General features: G+C 42.6%; 2 protein-coding genes across 5 annotated transcripts; one reads left to right on the top strand and one right to left on the bottom strand.

Annotated features, from left to right (window-relative positions):
• The first annotated feature begins 374 nt into the window (after positions 1-374).
• inpp5e (inositol polyphosphate-5-phosphatase E) lies at positions 375-17,315 on the top strand. Of its 4 annotated transcripts, XR_005004974.1 has the most exons (12): positions 375-579; positions 1,176-2,039; positions 5,687-5,810; positions 5,939-6,036; positions 6,211-6,335; positions 6,743-6,865; positions 7,395-7,502; positions 7,594-7,755; positions 8,011-8,126; positions 8,414-8,550; positions 8,725-9,350; positions 16,588-17,315. XR_005004974.1 is itself a non-coding variant. In XM_036528862.1 (11 exons), the coding sequence occupies exons 2-11, from the start codon at positions 1,249-1,251 to the stop codon at positions 8,855-8,857; spliced, it is 1,917 nt and encodes a 638-aa protein (XP_036384755.1). In that variant the 5' UTR covers positions 375-466; positions 1,176-1,248; the 3' UTR covers positions 8,858-10,636. The 4 variants fall into 4 exon arrangements, 3 of the variants coding, with proteins under 3 accessions (XP_036384755.1, XP_036384756.1, XP_036384754.1); XM_036528862.1 differs by lacking the exon at positions 16,588-17,315 and having other exon boundaries at positions 375-466; positions 8,725-10,636; XM_036528863.1 differs by lacking the exon at positions 16,588-17,315 and having other exon boundaries at positions 6,746-6,865; positions 8,725-10,636.
• pmpca (peptidase, mitochondrial processing subunit alpha) lies at positions 10,722-21,391 on the bottom strand. Its single transcript, XM_036528864.1, has 13 exons — positions 21,151-21,391; positions 20,512-20,714; positions 20,244-20,323; positions 19,999-20,081; positions 19,701-19,795; positions 19,361-19,461; positions 15,752-16,015; positions 15,225-15,317; positions 13,570-13,688; positions 13,325-13,415; positions 13,103-13,165; positions 12,858-13,002; positions 10,722-12,545 (listed from the first exon to the last, which is right to left on the bottom strand). Exons 1-13 carry the CDS (start codon positions 21,228-21,230, stop codon positions 12,376-12,378), a joined length of 1,587 nt encoding a protein of 528 aa, XP_036384757.1. The 5' UTR covers positions 21,231-21,391; the 3' UTR covers positions 10,722-12,375.
• Between the last annotated feature and the right edge of the window lie 1,127 nt (positions 21,392-22,518).

Below are 22,518 nucleotides of genomic sequence, written 5' to 3'. Positions count from 1 at the left end.
TTTTCAAAGAAACTCGCTGTTCCATACTGGAATTACAGAGAAGATCTATCACTTTACTGTAAAAAGTCCCTAATGAATTGAAAACTGGCCGAGAAAAACACGGGGAGCGCTTAGTTAAGTTACCTAGTGAAGTTACCTATCTGAAACTTGGTTCTTGATAAACTTAAGAACGCCTTGTAATCCGTGGACGTTTCGAGGTTTCGCATTTCCTTGAGAAGGGTGAGGGCGCTGTTGTTGTTCCAGGAAAATTCTTCCAGGTCACGTCCTTGGTAACTAAGCGCTTCGTTGCTAAGGAAGTGATGTAGAAAGTCGGTTTGCACGATATCAGGATGTACAGATTGGCAGATATAATATCATGTGGATGGTGTATTCGTTCGTCTGTGCCTTCAAGTGCTGCGTATCCACGTATCACAAAAGTAGCGAATCCGCGCTGCACTACACGAAGTGCTTGCGGAGCCCAAAGAAGGTATCTAACGTTAGCTAGCTAATGTATTGAGTTTATTTGACTAACACTACGAGATTGACGTAGGACATGTAAAGAGAACGTAAAAAGTATTAGCAACAGGCAGACCTGGCCAGGTAACGACCTTACCTAATGACTGAATTCGCCAAGCAACGATGCAGTGTTTTCCTAGCTAACGATTGGTAGCTAGTTAACGTTAGCCAAGTAATGTCTGTTGCCAGTTAGCTAACGTAACTTGGCTAACGTTAGCTAATTAACATTGTCGCTACTAGATTGTCAATTTTTAAAAAATCCGTTAAATTGGCTACTTCTGCGTCGTTTAACATAACATTTACTATGATCTCAAGATTGATAAATCTCCATTTTTACGCAGTTTTACTGACCTACTGTTTGCTAAGAAGACCACAGATAGCAAAATAAACTTGCTTCGACATAAGTAGTTTAATACCTGCAAACTGAGATGTAGTTTGCTTTTTAGGTGACGGAAATACTAGTATTTAGATATTATTGTCTGAAGTGGAGATGGTGCAAATTGAGCTATTAATTAAATAATTTTAGTTTTGGCATTTCTGAAACGCGAACCCCTTGTTAACTCCCCTTGAATTATAAACTCTGTAGCCTTAATAAAATAATCAGAGATCAAAAACGTTGATCTGATTCATGATTAATGTAATTTCATCAATAATTCACCGCCCTGCCGTTTACCTTCCAGAGGTGGAGAATGTGATGTAGTGGCTGAAAGAATTCGGGTGGAGATTACAAGGTACTGGAGATGAGAGATAACAATGAACACCCAGAACGGAATCTGTTCTCAGCCTGTGAACTCGGTGTTGTCCGTGGAAACCGCAGCCAAGGACTCTACTGAGAGGCTGAGAGAGGAGAAGTTGTTCAGCGATGCAGAAGAGGACAACAGCAACAAGGTACTTCAGGACACCCTGAGACTCTCAACTGAGGAAACGGACCAACGGGAGGTTTTAAATTCGTATTGCACACAACACCCCCACCTTCCTAAACCTCCCAACGTAATGACGACCAAAACGATCTCCTCAGCAAGAGTGAGGAGGAGAAAGCTGAAGGCCAATGAGGAGAGTCTGACTGATCCTTCGGGGCCCTGGTCTTCCACAGACTCCCTTCAGGGCGACGGCGCGGGTCGGCCTGCCGACGCACTCCAGAATGGACAGAAGGCCGCGGACGGCGCACTCAGCGACAGCGGAAGGGACGTCTCCACCTCCAGGGATCAGGAGGGCGGACTGTCTGACCCCGAGGGAAAGAACGCCGATCTGTACGACCCCGCGGGGCGCCATGCGAAGATCCAGCTCCTTCCCCTGCAGCCCTCTGGCCCCTCTCCTGCAGCGGAGCTCTGCGCTGAGTCCACGTCCTTAAAAGCATCTAATCAGATTGACCAGGATTGTGAGGATTATATAGCAGCCGGCAGAGTGGGGTCGGAGCACCTTCACAGTAACCACTATGACAGCCGGCTGTCGGAGACCATGGTGTCTGACAACACCTCCCTCAACTCCATGAAGTCCACCTTCAGTGTGCTCAACCCTATTCGACCCAGGGATGCAAGGAACAGGTAAGGGCCTCTTCCTCTTGTCAGGTGTGGTATATCTGGTCCCAGGCTGACTTCAGCTCTCCCGCAGATCAGATCTTCCTCATCTGTTTAAGGCATTACACATCATGCATTCAAGTGTAATACCTTTACAGCGTTTGTTAAACTTTAATGTTATCTGTAAAGGTGTTCTCCTTTGTATCTGGGGTCAGTGGGCAGAATGCTGTAATAAGATTATAAAAATGACCAAGGTATGTGATTCTCATAAAACATTTAGAAAAGTAATGTTGTTCAGGTGTACATTTTACTGTTTTGCCATGTATTTTATGTGAGTTGTATATATGTATAAACACTGTATAGCCCTTTAAAGAGTCACACTTTGAACTCCAGTATCTTAAAATAGGCTTGGTGAGAGGATTGCACAGTAAAGGCTTTGTTCCGTAGAGCATGTGTATATTGATAGAAAGTAGCTATGCTGTAGGCTACTATTCTTTTTGTTGGTGTGTGACTCTGTGCTGTGTCTTTAGAGTATAGGGAAGGAAGAGAACGTGGAGAGGAGAGTAAGGTGAGATTAGTGGGAGCAGCAGGTGGGGGGCGGCTGCAGGAGCTATGTAAAAAGGGTTTGAGAATTGGGCTGAAGGCAATCAGAGAACGACCGCAGAGAGAGGGTTCGAGAGGAAGCACCAAGGGGGATCAGAGGGAAGAGGGAAGTCGGAGAGTCCAGTCCGCAAGCAGTTCCTCTCAGGTGGCAGAGTACTCATGAGGATTAATAAGTCTTTGCTATTGGGTGACAACATCTCACCTTAAATTTTCACTAAGTTATGTTGTTTATATTGAGGCTATACTAATCTGATGATATAGAACAAGCAATGAATCTCAAAAGGTTCTAAGGTTTTATTTCCAAATAATATAAGTAACTGAGGCACTGATGTACAGTGGATATAAAAAGTCTACACACCCTGATGAAATTGCAGGTTTTTGAAATGTAAAGACAGAAATAACAACAATTCCATCTGTAATGTGATCTTCCAACAAACAAAAATCCAGCGAAAAAACAAATAGTTAATTATTAGGAACATTTTAAATAAAAAACTACAACACCCTGATTGCATAAGTCTGCACACCCTTTCATAATGGCTGTGTTCAAAGTTAACCGATCCCATTCAAAATCATGCCTGTAGGTAAATACCATACATCTGCTATCAATGAAAGTGATTCTGATTAAACCCAGATTAAAGTCAGCTGTTACTGTAGGATTTGCTTGAATGTTTGGGGTTGCATCCTACTGGGAGAGCCATGGTCCACAAAGAGTTGCCAAAGAAACTGCAAGAGCTAATTGTTGAAAAGTTAGGGTGACCATACGTCCTTCTTTTTCCCGGACATGTCCTCGTTTTGGGGCCTAAAACATGCGTCTCTAAACGAGGACATGTCTAGGAAAAAGAGGACGTATGGTCATCCTAGAAAAGTACCAATCAGGAGAGGGATATAAAAGAATATCGAAGGCACTAGCTGTACCATGGGGCACTGTCAAAACCATTATCAATAAGTGGAGAAAATGTGGCACCACAGAGACATTGCAAAGATCAGGTCGATCCTCCAAAGTTGGTGACAGGATGAGGAGAAAACTTATCAGGGAGGCTACCAAGAGGCCAACAGCAACACTGAAGGAGCTACAGGAATTTCTGGCAGGTACCGGTCACTCCTTGCATGTGACCACCATCTCCTGTATTCTGCACATGTCTAGGCTATGAGGTAGGGTGGCAAGACGGAAACCCTTTCTTACAAAAAGGTACATTCCAAGCCCATCTAAATTATGCCAAAAGATTCATTCAGTCATCCCAAACCATGTGTGAGAATATTTTATGGTCTGATGAGACAAAGGTTGAACTTTTTGGCATAAATATGTTTGGTGCAAAGCTCATCATCCAAGGAACACCATACCAACTTTGAAGCATGGTGGTGGTAGCATCATGCTTTGGGGCTGCTTCTCTTCTGCTGGCTCAGGGGCTCTTCTCAAGATAGATGGGATAATGAATAGCTCCAAATATCAAGATATTTTGGCACAAAACCTGCTGGCCTCTGTCAGAAAGCTGAAGATGAAGAGGAATTTCACATTCCAACATGACAATGACCCAAAGCACACATCCTGTGGAATGACCTAAAGAGAGCTGTACACAGCTCGCAATTTGAAGGAACTTGAGCTTTTTTGCAAAGAAGAGTGGGATAAAATTCCAAGGTCTAGATGTGCAAAGTTAATAGATACTTGGTCACTAAGACTTGTTGCTGTAATAAATGCAAAAGGTGCTTCCACAAAGTATTAGTTGGGTGGGGTGTGCAGACTTATGCAGTCAGTGTTGTAGTTTTATTTTTCCTAATAATGAACTCTTCTTTCTTTCTCTGGATTTTTGTTTGTTGGAAGGTCACATTAAAGATGGAAAGTGTCTGACATTTATGTTGCTATTTCTGTCTTTACATTTTAAAATCTGCAATTTCATAAGGATGTGTAGACTTTTTATATCCACTGTAGCCCACTCATGTATGGTGTTCAGGAGGGTGCTGTCAGTGCTGTACCTGAGCCCATATGTGCAAAGCAGAATGGTGAACTCACAAGTGAGAATGGTTTGGCACAATACCTTCTTTTGAAGAAACTTGCTTTCTGTAAAGGTGACAGGTAACAGTGTTAACATCAGCCGGCTCTCCTATTTAATTGGAATTGAAGACGGTTTTTTGTTTGGTCTGGGCATTTTTTGGTGTAAGAGCCTTTTTGGTAAAGTGGCCACCCTTGTGGCGAGAGTGATTGTGGTAATGCGGGTACTGGTAATTCTGACTGATAAAATGGTACAGTTGATTACAAACAACACACTCAAGGGTTTTGAAGAGACCAGGCAATAGTTCTGCACAGCAAGGAGTCCATAGTTTCTTGCACGGGAGTGTGACATGGGCCTGCCTGAAACCGGAACAACACAACGGGTAGTCAGGGTTTTTAGATCAGGGGGTTTATGAATGGCAGAGAGTTAGGTTAGATTGCAGAGGGGGAGAGGGGACTGGGTCCCAGAAACAAGTTGTCAGATGGTGAGATATTAAGTTCTCAGCTATCAGCATCCATTTGGAGAGAATGTGGAGAACGAGGATAGGGATGCAAGAACTTACAGATTCTCTGATTACTTGATTAATTTGATAGTTGGCTTGATTGTAGTACAGTGTCATGCCATATTTCAGTTTTTGGTTACTGACAGTAATAAGGAAGTGAGAAAGAAACTAGAAGAAATGGTTACTCTTCTTTGACTGAGCACACAGTGAGGAACAGCCTCATATAAATATTCATGATATAGCCAGTTTTCAGGAAAGTAATCATCACTTCAAGAAGTGGTATGTTAGTTCATACAACTTTTCAGTCATGTCACAAGATGCACTGAAATGTTTGATTGGAATGCCAGTGGAAATACAAGTGACTCTTAAGAGGAAATTTTGACAGTAAGGATTAAAGGATGCTACAGTGGGAGGAAAGTGTATGTGTTGTCCTTCAGTTTGATGTTCACATTCCTTGCGACCCACAATGCACCTGTATTAAGAGTGGCTAGAGAATTACTTTTCAGCCTCATCCCTCGATGTGCCTCCATAACATTGCCACTCCTACATGTGTGTCACCCCCTGGTTGTGTGGTGGTTCAGGAGCTTCCTGGAGGGCAGTGTCCTGGGACACGGCGCGCTGCTTGGGGCGGGTGAACTTGACCGGTACTTTCCCGAGAGACGTGTAGGAGTTTACATCGTCACGTGGAACATGCAAGGAGAGAAGGTGAACCGGAGTGTCCTGTGATTTCATTCAGTAGTGGATAAGCCTCTACTCTCGTCACTTTGTTGACATGACTGGATAAAGCATCAGTAAAATGTCTCCTGAGGTGTTTGAAAATTTTGGAACCGCAGGACTTTCCCTCCAACCTGGATGACCTTTTGCTGCCGCTGGATGCTGAAATTGCACAAGATTTGTACATCATTGGAGTCCAGGAGGGCTGTGCAGACAGGTGAGTGGTCATTTCCTCAAATGCACATAGCTACTATAAAGAACTGGAGCAATGTTTCCCCAACAGTCTTTACCAGGAGGTCAAAAGGAAGGCTGCTTAATTGAACAGGCTGAATGACAGACATATATGTTGTTATTCCAAAGTTGTGTGTTGGCTTGAATGTACCCCTCACAGGAGAGAGTGGGAAATCCGTCTACAGGAGTCTCTGGGGCCATATTATGTAATGCTTTACGCTGCAGCTCATGGCGTGCTGTACCTCAGTGTCTTCATCAGGAGAGACCTGATCTGGTTCTGTTCAGGTGAGTGTCCCCAGACCCCAGTGACATTGCATTACATTACATTATTGTCATGTAACAGACACTCCAGAGTGATTTACATAGGTTACAGTTTTACATGTTATCCATTTAAACAGCTGGATACTTACTGGATACTTACTGGCAATATTGAGTTAAATGCCTTGCCCAAGGGTACAGCAGCAGTGCCCCAGCAGCGAAGCGAACCTGCAACCCTTTGGTTATGTGTCCTTATCACACTGCTACATATTAGCATGTGGATCTGGGACAGGAGTAGTGGAATGGGGGGACACCAGTCCTGCCTCAAATCGAGATGAACCTCATCGGATGCCATGTGTGACTGCATACATGAGGGTGTCCACCTCCATATTGATATTTGTGACTGTAATGGTAGTATCCCTGTTTTTCCTCAGCAGAAGTGGAACATGCCACCGTCACAACACGCATCATCTCGCAGATCAAGACCAAAGGTGCAGTGGGGGTCAGCTTCACCTTCTTTGGCACCTCCTTCCTCTTCATCACCTCCCACTTCACCTGTGAGTTTGACATCATCATGATGTCATCCTGTTAGTCAGAGAGAGCAGCACAGATAGTCTCTTTATCATGACCTAACCGCTCCTTCAGTCTGTCTGTCCTCCATTCAGAACGTTACTATTGGAAACAAGAGGTTCTGGTCTGCTTTCATACACTAACCATGGATGCTGTGGTTTAGACCATATAATCTTTAAAAAATTATATAACCAGCCAACAAGGCACAACATGTATAGCTTCAACAATGACAGCTTCAACTGTGTGTACAAGGCACACAGATCTTAATATCAGGTCAGGATAAGTAGAATATTTGTGAGAAGTCATGTTGTCATACATATTTAAATGGACTTTAGGTTGAACACAGTTCTCATATTGCTCTAAAAATCTACTGCCTCCTAGGTTGGTCAGTTGGGATCACTCAAAAGCACAGGAGAGTTATTCTTAATAGACTGTATTGGAAAGTGTAGGGACTGAGCTGGTGGAGATTGAGCTGGTTTAAGTGGTCTCCCTTCAGTGCATATTCTTGTTTTACAGCTGGAGAGAACAAAGTGTATGAGCGTATTCTAGACTACAACAAGATCATTGAGGCACTGACTCTTCCCAGAATGCTGCCGGACACCAACCCTTATCGCTCTGTCGCCTGTGAGTGCCACCTCCCGCTGTCTGTGAAACATACTTTCCATTAGCTCCATGTTTACACTGCTGTTGACCCTTCCTTTCTGTGCAACTCCAGCCGACGTGACGACCCGGTTTGATGAGGTGTTCTGGTTTGGGGACTTCAACTTCCGCCTGAGTAAAGACCGGGCAGGAGTGGAGGTTATCCTGAAAGATGAGCTGGGGTCAGACATGCGCCCTCTGCTGCAGTACGATCAACTCTCCAAGGAGATGAAGGATGGTAGGTTCAATTCATGTAACACAAGTACAGGGCAGATAGTGAACAAATCCTGGCTAAGGCACAGCCATGTAGTAGATATGGGAACGTAAGCTTGGATAAGGCTGTTGGTAGGTTTGTAAATGATAATACTACTGTTCAGCTGTTAAACTTTTTAGATTTCACTCCAGAGATCATTCTGAATATTACTTTCTTGAACTAAGAAAGATACAGCGTAAGTATGGATCCATCCATCTCTTCCAACTCTCCTTTCAACAGGTGCCATCTTCAAAGGGTTCCAAGAAGCACCCATACACTTCCTCCCTACGTACAAGTTTGACATTGGCTATGATGTGTACGATACCACGTCAAAGCAGAGAACTCCTTCATATACAGTGAGGAAATGCAGCATTCATATGAATTAAGTGTTTAAATGAATGAGAACCTGAATGCTCTACAGGTTTTAATCCAACCAGTTTTTGTGATATATGCAGTGCAAGATAAATTGCATACTTGGAAGTGTTTGAGCTGACTCAAATATAACTAATTTTTATGAAAAGGTTGGAATAAAAAGGAAGAACAACACAGAGTTGACCTTTCAAGAGCTGACTTTGATGCTTTGAAATGTACATGTGTCTGCTTCTCCTGTTAACTGGGTGTTTCTCACTGTGATGTCGCGCAGGACCGAATACTGTACAGGAGCCGTCAGAAGGACGACATCAAAGTAGTCAGGTACTCCTGCTGCTCATCCGTCAAGACGTCAGACCACCGGCCTGTAATTGGCATATTCCAGGTCAAACTCCAGCCCGGCAGGGACAAGTGAGTGACAGCCATTGATTACCATGATTGTAATGATTAAAATATGTATTGGAGTGAACCGAGGGACCTGAACGTATAATGCAAGGAAGAGTGAATGTGGTGACTGTATAGCACTGGGAGAGAAGAATGGTTGATGTGACATGGCTCGTTGAACCATTGTGATGTGTTTTCCAGCATCCCTCTGGGGGCAGGCCAGTTTGACAGAGACTTGTATCTGGAGGGAATCCGGAGGAGAATTACCCGAGAGCTAAAGTGGAAGGAGGCAATGAAGAATCAGAAGAACAGCACTGTCTGCTCCATCTCCTGATTCATGGCATGAGGAAGGAGCCGAGAGGAACCATGGGGACAGAACAGCTCTAAAGACCATAGGGACTGACAGATTAGTCTTTCTCCCTACACATGGTCTATACCTGCCTCCACCACTTATGGGGGTTTCGCTGGTGTAGCCACAGATGACTTCCCATATAAATGACTTCCTTAATGACCCAATATTTCATATCTATTTATATAATGCATAATATAAAATACATATATTTCTAATTGTTATTTTGTATATTTGCATTTACCAGCCATTGGTGTATATACACAGGTTGCGTATGGGGAAATGCAATACTATTTTACCTTTATTCTCTTTATGTCTTAACAAATGTTTTACCTTCCTAATATCCAGTATGGTGTCAGATAATATTTGTTCATGGGAAATCATTTTGTGTTTCAGACTCGGTGGGGTGTTTTATTGGTGGAAGTGAAGAAGAGCAATTGTTATCATGTTCTTCATTGCCTTAAAATATGGCCTTCAGGTGAGATTCAGCTTGGGAAAATATTGTACTGAAGTCACTTGATGTCAGTATTCATACCTTGGATCTAGCATATGGGAGAGAATAGAATATGACTTTTTGATATGATGATGGCATGTAAAGGGCTTTTATACATCACACAATGTTCAGAGAGTGAAATGACACAGCAAGGCGGTTAAATAAACACAACATGAAACCTTTTAATTGAAGGAGGAAACTTCTTCATTGCACTGATGGCACGAAACCACATACCAAATCCTGGGCATGAAGTCACAAGGCAAGCTGATTGGTTAACAGAAGATGCTATCGGCTTGCTTGTGGACATCAGTTAAGAGCAAGGCACCCTGCAGATCCACCAGTCTTTTTAACCATTCTGGACTCATGGTGATCAATGACCAGTGAATTAACACATCCTTACAATACAAATATGCAAAGCAGAGAAGTGGGCTGCTCCCAGGTCTGTTTAAATCCTTCACAGCCATATAAGCAGTGCAATTTGTTCCCAGAATCAGTCTGATTTTCTGATGTATTGCTAGTCCTTGCCCACTGTGTGAGAAGTCAAAACTTTTCATCCTCCATTTCCTTCATCTGAATGGCAAGCAAAGCATACCTTGCATCTACAAATCACAGCTTTTGTCAACACAGACTGACTTGATTATCAAAGGAGTAGTGTAGTGAGGTTTGCTCAAGTCAACACAGTACAACAGCCATGATGATTATAGTTCATAGAGGGGATTGTAAATGGGAGGCTGAATCAAACATTCAAGTCTGATGTGTTGGTAATCGCCCCTAGTGTGAGACATGTCTGCAACCAAACTCTTGTCCCTATGTACTGACCTACAAGCACATGCTTGAAACTGAAGAGACTGGACATTCCAGCGAAATCAGCTGTAAAATCACCCACCCACCATATTAAGTGTTCCATGCATTACCTTCCTTTCACTGAGCACTCCTCACACCTGCCTGTTATTCTCCACTGCTTCCTGGAATTCTTTGTTCTGTACATCCATATCTGTGAACACTATTCAGGGAAAAAACCATAGCATATTGGACTGATTTTTTTATACTGTCTGGGAAGAGATTTTATGCTGTATAAAGTCAGTAAAGATGTAGGGGAGTAAGAATACATTTGTTCTGTGTCTTAATATGTAAATGCGAATGTGAGGTGACAATGACTTGCCATAGTCACAATTTCTCATCAGATTTAGTAAGACATCAAATCTAATCATCTGCAGCACAAACGGTAATTCACATCTGCCACATACAAAATGAAAAGACTGACAAACTACTTAAATATATTCTTTAATAATATATATATATATATATATATATATATATATATATATATAAAGTGACTGCAGAGAAACAAACAGCCTTGTTAAAAACCAACATCCTAAAACACTCAGTGCCAAATTCAACTAATCAATTGTACAGTAACCGGAAAGTGCTTGAGTTACAAGCCTCCATACATATATACAAGATTATACATGTAACACTGTCACAGACCCAGAAAGATACTGAAGACTGACACTGGATTCTGCAAAGGATGGTGGAATTTAAGTAGTCAAATCTGATCAGTAGTCTGGATAACCACATATGTCAATGGCAGTGGTGCCATCTGTCATGTAGTACAACAGAGAAATGAAGAAAATGTATGGAAGCAAATGCAAACAATAGAAACATTGAAACATCCGGTATGTACATATGCAGCTAACCTAAAACCGTTTCATTGATTTGAACCAGATTAATTATTTTCGGGGGTTCACCACAGTTCACAATAGCTGAATTCATAGTTTCCATTCTTTCTACTGTCCAGTCTTTGCCATGCCTAAAACAACGGTAAACACAACATAAAGGAATAACAGGGAAGGGTATGGACAAAACAAAAAAGGAAAAATAATTTTACCACAATGAGATCAAGGTTAAAAAAATATCAATGGTGGTCCTTGTGAACATCTTGAAATTGACATAATTGCCAGTCTGTGGCTAAAATGTGACCAACAAAATGTTGGTAGTCGGATCAATTCAAAATTGATTTCTTAATTAATTTCAAAATTAAATAGAGATTTCAAATGATGTCGATTGAGGAAAGATGTGGAATGACCCATCCATCATCAGTTTCACATGGAGTAGCCCTATGCAATCTGCAAACCATGTAGGAGAATCATTCATACCTAGAGGAAAAATCGTAACCACACAAATATTCCAATTTCTCAATTTTTACATTTTTTTCCCCCCCATGAAATCAAAGAACCAGGCAAAGTACACTACATCTAAAAATGCATCAAGTACATTCCTGTAGCATAGTGCAAGTTCCCTGAATCTATTCAGGTTCTTGGGAGAAAATTTTCTCAAGTTATACACTGTTCAGCAGTCAATAAGGGTACATGCTTAGCAGAACCGAACAGAAACTCTTGACTAACAGATTATCATTATCAAGTCTAACCACTGGGCCTCAGCATATTACCTTCCAAAACCCTAAACTACTGATTTGTAGGTTCCACCTTCATGGGAACGACAGAGTCTTAACTCCCCACTGATACACGTTTTGGTTAAGATATTGTTATGTGTGATTACTTCTCAGCACCAACAGTCCTTATCAGATTTTTGGCTTGCTGATCTTGACTTGCACATTCTGATTCACAACCAAATGCATGCAAATTTACAACAGTAGTCCAAGAACAGCTGGTCCATAACAGGACAGCGCCTAGCCAATCTTTCGGTCAGAACGTGGCTTCAAGTTACACCCCCCACCCCCCCAACCCTTACTATGGTCTGACAGCTTTATAACCAATAAATACAGCTATTTGAACTATATGCTTGGATAACAGCGACTTAATATGTAAGACAGATCTTTGTAAGGCAACACCTCCTCCTAAGCCTGTGGATAATTTTTACTTAATAGTAATCGAGCACTTTACATTCCACCATTGCTTCGCACCCTCTCCAGTGAGAGAACAGTATTGTGGTTCAGTTTCCGACATGTGTGCTCCTCCGAGGTGGTCGTGAGTGGTCAGCTACCTGTGGCCTATCGGAAGAGTCGATACATGCGTGGCAGGCGGCCGTCCTTGCTGGAGAGTGCGGCCTGGATGTGCTCGTAGGAGGGCAACTCTGTCAGGTCCCCAAGCGCCGCCACCGCGGGCTTGCTCCGCAGCATCTTCGCCGTCACCCTCTTGATGTCGCTGGCAGTGACACAGCCTATGCACAGGTGTGGCAGCAGGGGTACAGCGTGTTAATGCTGACAGGAGGCCACTGTTTCAAGCACGTTGGTCAGAACAGAAACCCAATTCTCCTTTCTAAAGTCTAAATTAATCTAAACTTGTAAAAGCCTTTCATAAATGCTCATGTAGTCTAACCTGGGAACAGTACAGCAGCTGGTCTGAGCTTGCTTTTTCCATGCATGTTGCTCAGAAAAAAATGCAATTTAATACGGTCTAAAACTGTAAATGCTTTTCATAAATATTCTCTAATCGCGCAACACTGCAGCTTAATGGTAATGGATCTACTCACTGATCAGGTCACACAGCTCATGCGGCAGCTTCCTCTTGCCGGTGGCGAGCACCTGCCGCCCCACGTCCTCAAAGATAACAGGCCGCGACTCCAGGTTCATCATCAGCATAGACTTCAGCTGGGTCTTTGCCCGCTCCAGTTCCATCTGGAGACAGGGGCATGGGAAGTGTGTATGTCAGTTTAGGGATGTGCCTCCGTGTTAAAAACCCTTTTACTCTGACAGGGGAATGCATTGCCTCTCTCACCTCTCCTGGTGTCCCGCCCATCTGAATGAACTCCCTTGTAATAATCTCCACCATTTCTCGCACCTTAAAAGAAAAATCGAAAGCAGACTTACGTGTCAATGGCAAATCGTATTCAATTTCAATATGGCAATATCACACAAAGTGCATTTATACATAAAATGTAGTTGCCTGACAAAATCTGCTGGGTAGTCCAGGTTCAACACTCTTTACTCCTGCTCATACCTGTCTGGGGTCAGCACTGGCATGGATGCAGAGCAGGCCACTGTCCTCATAGCTGTGGTGGTAGGAAGTGGCATTGTACATCCAGTGATGCCTGTAAAGCACAGAATTCCATCACAAATACATTCAAAACAAAGTTCCAGTAGCAGGGTAACTGCATTTCTTTCTGCACTACTGCAACAGACACTCAATCTTTCAGCTCTGCTATAGGACAGGCTTGGATGAAGGGGGGGGGGGGGGGGGTGTACCTGTTGAGCACATTGAGGTAAAGACGGGTGAACATCCCTTTCCCGGGACCCCCGGCCGAGAAGGACCCCCCTCCGCCCATCAACATGTTTAGGACCGCGAAGGGAATGAAGTCATCCTCCTGTCAATGCAGGAAACCAGCACAGGGTGCAGGTGAGGCAGAGTGGGCATGGCCAAGTAACTGAAGAAATAGAGGGTATGCACTGACGCCGCCGGAATATGCCCCCTCAGTCGGACTGAGTGGCAAAACATCCTGCAACATGGTTGCCTTTAGTAGGGGAAACTGCGAAACCGGGAGTAAAACAAACGATTATCTGCTCAAATTAAAGGCAGTTGGACTTGACAGTGAACCTTACAACTTACCAAAGAACCAGTGGTCCATGGACATTGACATGTGGCCAGGAATCGGGTTTCCTGACATCTATATGTACCTGATTTTGATGCCAGAGAAATAGACAAAGCAAAGCCTGAAGGCATACAAAAGCCGGGACATTCTAAAACGCTTAACGTGGCTTAATGTTCCAAAACAGTGACCAATGATCACCAAATTTCTCACGGATATCTCTTGTCAGAAACACTTCCACCTGTCAAAATAAATCAAAACCGAAATCCTAGGAGTATGGTCGTTATCTCAAATTAAGCGTTTTCCTCTCCACTGTAAGAGAAAAGCTTAACGTGGCTTAATGTCCCAAAACAGTGATCAATGATCACCAAATTTGTCTGACATGTCACGTCATAAACACTATCTCCTATTAAAAAAGCAAAACTCTCCATTGACGCCCATTATAAGGAAAACGCTTCGTAGCTTAATTTTCCAAACAGCGATCAACTAACAAAAAAGCTAAACCGAGAGGACAGAGCTTAACATAAGGTCAGCCTAATTACCACATTCCTTGGATTTTAGTTTTGCTTTTTTGATAGGAGATGGTGTTTATGACATGAGATATCAGACAAATTTGGTGATCAGTAGATGCTATCTTGGAACATAAAGCCACGTTAAGCCTTTTTCTTATAATGGGCATCAATGGAGAGGAAAACTCAAACTCCATACTCAAAGGATTTTGGTTTTGATCTTTTGATAGGAGGAAGGGTTTATGACAAAAGATGTCCGATAGAAATTTGGTGATCGTTGATCGCTGTTTTGGAACATTAAGCCACGCTAAACGTTTTAGAATGTCCACAAAAGCCTTGACGCTTGGTCATACTTCAAGGCGGGATTTGTTGGCGAAATTAAAGTGACAAGGACACCAATGGATATTCTGGTTGTATGTGGACAGGTCTGTACAAATATTTTTATTTTATTAGCCTACAACTTTTTTTTTGGGAAAGCTGTATGCTACACGTTTCGGTGCCTGGATTCCAGTTGTTTCTGCGAATTGCAGCGATCCATTTGCTTCTCTTTTCTTTAGCTTTCGGCAGTCTGTAAAAAGATTTCTTTTTGATTTCTTGTTGAATCTATTTGAGCAGTCAATTGCACAACAGCTCTTTCCCATTTTAGATGTGTTTTTTGTATTTTCGCGGCATTCAAGCTGAACGCTAACGCTGCCACTCAGTAGTCTTTCTGCCACTCAGTGGATGTAACCCACAGTGACTCCGCCTACTGTGACATCACGTGCATAACCTCTATTACACAGGAGCCCCTGCTGTGTGCACTCACCAGGAAGGAGCAGCTCTCCAGCCCGATCATGATGTGGGTCAGCTCAGGGATGGGGGTAGGGCCTAGACTCACATCTGACATGTCTTTCTCTGTCTGTAGAGACGAGAACCAAAAGTTAAGATGGAGTATTTTTTCCTTAATGGTGAGTGAGGCTGTTTATAGGGCAAGTTAAACTGTGGTTAAGACTGATGAGGCAAGTTATTACAAGAGCAAGCATGGAAGGGGGAAGCAAACTAAAGGTAAAGGTTAAAAAGATCTCATCCATGATAGTAGATCTCCTTATGTATTGTCTTTTAACAAGTGTATCTATTTGAAGTTTCAATCATTTTTAAGTGTTCCACAAAAGAACAGTATAAGGAAATGAACTGGTTAGACTCTATTTGGTTGGGCATACCTATGATGCACAAGGCAGACATACAAATGTACAGCACGTCAAACCAAATGCTTTGTGGATTTAATATTCTCCATGACCAACTGTGGCACAGTCAGAGTTCTGACAGTGAGAGCAAGGACGCTGCTGGCCTCACCTTGATGATACCACCAGTGTAGATGGCCACAGATTGGTCAGCGCTGCTGGGCGTGCCCACCCCCCACACAGGCCTCACCCCGAGGAGGTACTTCCTGGCGCAGAACACCAGCTGCTCGTGCTCCACGCCCACCCCCGCCAACACCATGCGCTCTGGGGTGTAGTAGCTCCGCAGGTAGGCGTGCAGCAGCGTGCGGTCAATCCTCTCCACGTTGTCCATGGGACAGAAGCGGGGCAACCCGACCGTGTTCCCCCGATAGGCAGCCTGGGTCCGGGTGAGAGAGAGACGTCAGGCTGCTGACTGCGTTTGCATGAGGGGCTTTAGCAGATTAAATTCCCCAAATGACACACTACAGGGGTTGCTTCTCTATGTGGTTTTCACACTTGTCAATATGTAAAAAGATGGACAATGTGAGCATCAATGTGAAGGCCGACAGCAGAGTATCTCAGGTCTGCTTGTGTTTTTAAATCCACTGCTCCAGGAATTATCATAGCTTTCCTTATCTTCACGATTCCTAAATATTCCATATAATTCCTAAGATGAGTGAATTTTATGACTGTATGGCCTGAACTGTCCACATACAAATGGACCCCTCCCTCAACCAGTCAGTCATCTCTCCTGCCAGAAGATTTGGTTATACCATGAACCCTCTATACGTGATCAATCCAGATGTTAACATGAATACCAAAAGCCATACCTTCTACTTCAACACAGCACACACTGCAGATATCATTTCTAACTCACCTGGTTCAGTAATTAACTTGCATGGTTTCTCCTATCACTGCTATGCTGATGACACTCAACTAATCTTTTCTTTTCCTCCCTCTACCCCCCAGGTCAACAAAAAGATCTCTGCATGCCTGGCTGACATCTCCAGATGGATGGCCTCCAACCACCTCAAGCGTAACCTGGACAAGACTGATTTGCTGTTCATCCCGGCCAAGCCCTCTCCTCTTCAAGAGCTCTCAGTTACTGTCAACGACACCACAGTAACTTCCTCCACTTCTGTGAAGAGCCCGGAAGTCAACAGGCTGGACTTCACCGACTACATCTCCCAGACAACACGCTCCTGTCGATTCCTCCTCTGCAACATCTGCAACAAAGGGATCCACACTTTTCTGACCACCTACTCCACCCAGGCCACCGTGCTCATCCCGCTTGGACTACCGCAATGCCCTCCTTGCAGGACTCCCAGCCTGCACCATTCAGCCGTTGCAGCTCATCCAAAATCTCATCTCCCCAAGTTCTCCAGCGTCACCCCCCCTAATGAGATCCCTCCACTGGCTCCCAATCACAGCCAGGATCCGCTTCAAAACCTTGTCCTTTTCTTCAAAACCTTGTCCTTTCCCGCTGTAGGTCGGGGCAGAAAGACTGCCCCGACCTCCCTCCAGGACCTCATCCTACCCTATGCACCTGCTCGACAACTTCACTCCACTACATCTGGACGCCTCGCTCCTCCCACAAACAGAACAAAAGGCCCACACTCCTCACAATGACGTTTTTTCCATCATCGCCCCTCAGTAGTAGAATGAACTCCCCACCACCCTGAGAACAACAACCTCACTCCAACCCTTCAGACGTGGACTGAAGACACACCTCTTCAGACTCTACCTGGACTGACGCCCTTGCCATTTTTGACCTCGAAACTTGTAAAACTTGTACCTTGTAAATCTTAGATTCCTGACTTGTACTTGTAGTTTTCTCTCTTACCTTGTATTGTGCATGTTTTTGCCTAGGTAGTATAGCGGTACTTTACTGTCCCTGTGATTGTATTCGATATGTGTAATCCTAGATCAGATTAGTTCTGGCTCGCTACACCGACCTTGTGCTCAGCTTCAGCACTATCTGCATTGTATGACCTGTACACATCTTGCCCTTGTACCTGTCTGCCCACTATATGCATTTTTGTACGTCGCTTTGGATAAAAGCGTCTGCTAAATGAATAAATGTAAATGTAAATGGCTGAAATGGCTGCTACTTTGGGCTAGAGCTTTCAATGAGCACACGAATAAATGATTTTACAAGTGTCTTTCTGCAAACTGTAAATGTGCTCATGCCCTTTAGACAGAACAAAAACTAACTTCCTGGAATCACACTTAGTTTATTTTTTCAAAAAACAGCAGAAAGGAGAGACATACTACACTCTCGTGGATGGATATGCTCACTTAATCAACTGTGCCTGCACATACTGTAAGAGAGGCATTGTTTAACAGAGGTGGATCATACTGTAGCACCCCCTCCCTGTATCAAGAACACTTCCAGCTTTTTCAAATTTTATATTTTAAAACAAACTGGCCCTGGAATAAATGTTATAATCAACATAACAACCAAAAAACGGATTGCTTTCAACAAAGCAGTTAAGAGTTTTGAACATTGCAAAGTTTAGTTAAGTGACTAAGCGCAAGATGAAAGAATGATCCTGCATCTATCTGCTGTAATACTCCACTTTATGGAGTACTGCAAATATGAAATATACAGCCATGCATCGCTTAACGTCCACGATACGTTCTGTAAAATAGGACGTTATGTGATTTGGACGTTGTGCAAACACCATACTATATCCTTAGCAAACCTATATGGAGTAGGCACAAGATTGGATGCTGCTGCCTACGAGTCGAAGCATACACTGCTATACGGTAAACTTTTTAATTGTAAGTATGCAAAGTTCACATTAAAACAATGATAGAAAGTACGGTAAGGTACATACATAAGACATTAGCATAGGCGTTTATTATGATTATATATATATATATGTGTATATATATATATATATATATATATATATATATATATATATATATATATATATATATATATATATATATAAAACATGTATTATATGGTATACTATGTACTGTACCATTACACGCCGGGCAACGCAATTGCTTTATTTCCATGAGACATAAGATACATGTGTTGCGTGTGGGAAGCGTTGCCTTCACTACGTCTGGTTACGCTCCCTACAGCCCTTTCTGCGATCGGGATTTTTAAACTTTATTACAACCTCATGGGACTACGGACGTATATGCGAATGGACGAAGTCTGAATGGACGTTCAGCGGCACATGACTGTACTGAAAATGCCGAATATCGAAGGGGATTAAGGTTGTGCTTCCCCCATATCCCCACTATGAGTTGTAAAAAAAAGCATACTTGAGAATGTATACACTACCTAGCAGATACCTTCATCCCCAGGTTCTTTCTTAGCTTACAATAATAGCTTACCTGTTATTCATTTACACAGATGGCTATTTGCTAAAGCGATTCTGGTTACCTTGCTCAAGTATACAACTGTATTGCCCCACTAAAGAATCAAATCTACACCCTTTGCGTTAATGCAAGCAAAATTCAGAAAGAAGTTTTACAAAATTAAAAACTTTTGCTCTTCATCTTAGCATTCACCATACAACTATAAGGCATTTTAGTAAACTTTTAATTATAACATCATCCACTAACAACAAACTACAAACTTTGTAAAATCAGCAGCTATAACTTAAAAGGCCAAAAGAATCACAAAAAATCTTGTTTTGAAAAATGCTTAATTCCACTGAATAAGAGGGTAGTCACAAATCAGGGCCAGCACACAGTTTTTCCACAAAGCATCGCTCACCGCATGTATCATTTCTGTCAGCAGAGGCTCAGGGTCTGGTCTCATATTGAGGTCCTCCAGCTCAAACCGCACAGCCATGCGAGTCATCTCGATCTCCTCATCTGCACAGACACAACATATCAGCACTCACAGCAGGACACAGACCAGCGAATCAGCACCGACAGCAGAACACAGACCAGCAGATCAGCCCAGACAGCAGAACACAGACCAGCAGATCAGCCCAGACAGCAGAACACAGACCAGCAGATCAGCCCAGACAGCAGAACACAGACCAGCAGATCAGCTCCAACAGCAGAACACAGACCAGCAGATCAGGTGATCACCAGAGCAGCACACTCACCAGTCAGGCGAGGCTGCAGGATGGCATCGGCCAGAAGGCCGACCACCGTATCCAAGCCCTTCGCCTCTGCAGAAACGGCATACATTGTTGTGTCTCTGTGAATTATACAACAGCACTCCAGTTTAGAAGGATGTGATTAATGGACACCAGAAACACAAGGTCTTTGTCAACTTTTCAAACAAATTAGACAACACTGATTATGACCCAAACTGCTGAAAAAACACCATAGCCTTTACCTTTAGAACTGTCAACAGCAAGGGCAGAAGGGCAGTGTTTGGAAATGACCAGAGAAAGATACCTGGAAGTCTGGCAGTCACAGATGCCTCCATGTTTCTCCAAGGTCAGGAGAATTTCATCTTTGCTCCCATACTGGGCTGTGGACTGAAAAAGACATGTTATAATGTAACATCATCTAGACTAACTCAATTCTCTGAAGTTAGGGTCCCAGGCTGACTATTAATAGCTGTTCAAAGCAGTGATGTAGCTTGTATTTCACTGGTAAATACATTCAGAGTTAAGACAAACAACTCATATAGCACTTACAGAAAAAGCAAGCTTCTCCAGGAAATGAGAAATTCCACTAGGAAATTTTGCCTCATGTCGTGATCCAGAGTTCACTAGAACTGAAAATTCAGAACTCTTAAAGCATTGTCAAGGCCATCAAACAAAACTGCAAACGCACTACATTGACAGTGAAAATGAAGAGTTTGAATTGTTAGATTACTTTGAACCACTCGTCATTTAACCGAATCCCCAAATCCCCACAGTTATCTTTACTGTTTAACCATCATTCAAAGGGTGCAGCACTTACCCCCAACTGTGCAGAACTGGCCAAATTTATTCTGCGATGCAACTCTGAGGCCGTTTTCAAGAGTGGTTACTTTGGTCTCGTATTTCTCACGTCCATCAACTGTTGCAAACACCGGTTTGGGTATGCCGGGCAGCGGTGTGGACAACGACACATTCGGGTATCCGCCACCACTGCTGTACCGTCTATACGCAGCGATGCCAAAACTGCGTTGGGAATAACCAAGTTTAACTCAGTTAATTGCTCTAATACTCATGAACAAAAACATGCTAAAAAATATGTAACTGTAAGCAAAGAATGGGATATATATTACTTTTATTATTATTTATTATTGCTATATATATATATATATATATATATATATATATATATATATATATATATATATATATATATTACTTTTATGTCTAATGTTGTTAAAACACAGCAGGCTAACTAGTGAATGTTGTTTGTCGTGACATTCTTAGCTAGCTAGCCAGCAGATGCGCTGCATTGTTACATTGGGGCAATAGGCAGTTACCTAACTAACTACACAGAACTGTTGTCTTTGGAAGCAGAAAGTATATTTCTCACTAGGTACCTGTGGCAAAAAGCATTATGGGGTCAGCCCGTACAATATAGCGGTTTTACACAAAACATTACCTCTTCGCTCTGTTCCAAGTCCTGAACCTCGCCATGTGCGTTGCCATCTTGAATTGACATTGAGCACTTCCGGGGGTCATAGCATACGGGAAGGGCGACAAGCTGGAACTGAACCGCTAACAGTACTGTGGTGTGGTTTCATTGGTCCACTTTCATGTCAATATTGGAGGCGGGACTTGACCAACATTTAAAGAATCTGTCTTTTTCATAAACTCCTCTGTAATTAAGCGACATTTTTCTTTAACCGTTTGCTATTCTTTCGGATCAACAGTGCTACCTACCAGTTTTGACAAGAGCTATCTTAACACGCTACCTTGTATCCATGGTGATAAACATAAACAGCGGAGCAACACCTGAGCCCCGTCTCCTAAAAGGACCGAGGCGGACGATTATGGGCATGTTTCAGGCAAAATTTGCTGTTTTGGTGAAAGATATAGGGCCAAACACAACATTTTACTCATATATTCTTCTGTCCATAGTTACCAACACTTAGAATTGTTTGCTCATGTTACACTTTTAGATTAAAGAGAACTTTCTAAAGAACGTGGTGACTCTAAGCCGCATGAGCTTCAGCCAGCACTCTGACATTGAGAGAAACACTCATTTCTACAAAGGAATTTTATTATAAATAAACTGACATATTTGCCTGAATTTTTGGAGCTTCTATGGAACCTTATAAAGCATGCTGGTCCAGCAAGCTGTTGAGAGAGGAGGCAAGCTGCTTCAACAGCACAGAGTGTGTGCTGCTTGAACCTGGTATTTTGGTGAATCTTTCTAAATCTCAGGTTATGTTCAATTTTTAACAATTAAACTTAGCATTATTCTTACTCTGCTGTATTAATGTAACCTGAGTCAGTAACTGAGAACATGTTGGCAGTATGACCCACTTAATAATTCTAATTCATTAACATTAACAAGACAGTTATGATTGGACAGTTATACCTGTAATATGTTAATACTTAATGTGTTCATATTGTATGGATGCATATAGTATCATGTTTATCCCCCCATTAAGGTAACCCACTGTCAGTATTAGTGTAGTCAAGTTAGTGTATGTTGGCCTATTACCACATAAATAATAAACAAGTTAAAACTCATTCACATAACAGTATAGGGACTGGCGCTGTCAAAACACATGATATGCAGAACAAGTAATACATAATATCCTTATGTCACAGATGTTTCATTATAAAGGAAATGTTTGTTGTATAACCCATAAGATGACACTGAAATGGAAAACATGGTCTTTTTCAAGCTTGAAATTTGACCACTGATCAGTTAGTTACATCATTGATGTGAATCTTAAGAGCATTACATAAGAACCTTCCAAATGCCTGCCTGCAAACATGCAGAGAACAGACTCCATGG

The sequence above is a fragment of the Megalops cyprinoides genome, chromosome 5 (assembly GCF_013368585.1).
Source record: "Megalops cyprinoides isolate fMegCyp1 chromosome 5, fMegCyp1.pri, whole genome shotgun sequence".
In the NCBI taxonomy this organism is placed as follows: domain Eukaryota; kingdom Metazoa; phylum Chordata; class Actinopteri; order Elopiformes; family Megalopidae; genus Megalops; species Megalops cyprinoides.
Note: the sequence above shows the minus strand (reverse complement) of the source record. Positions and strands in the feature narration are given on the sequence as shown.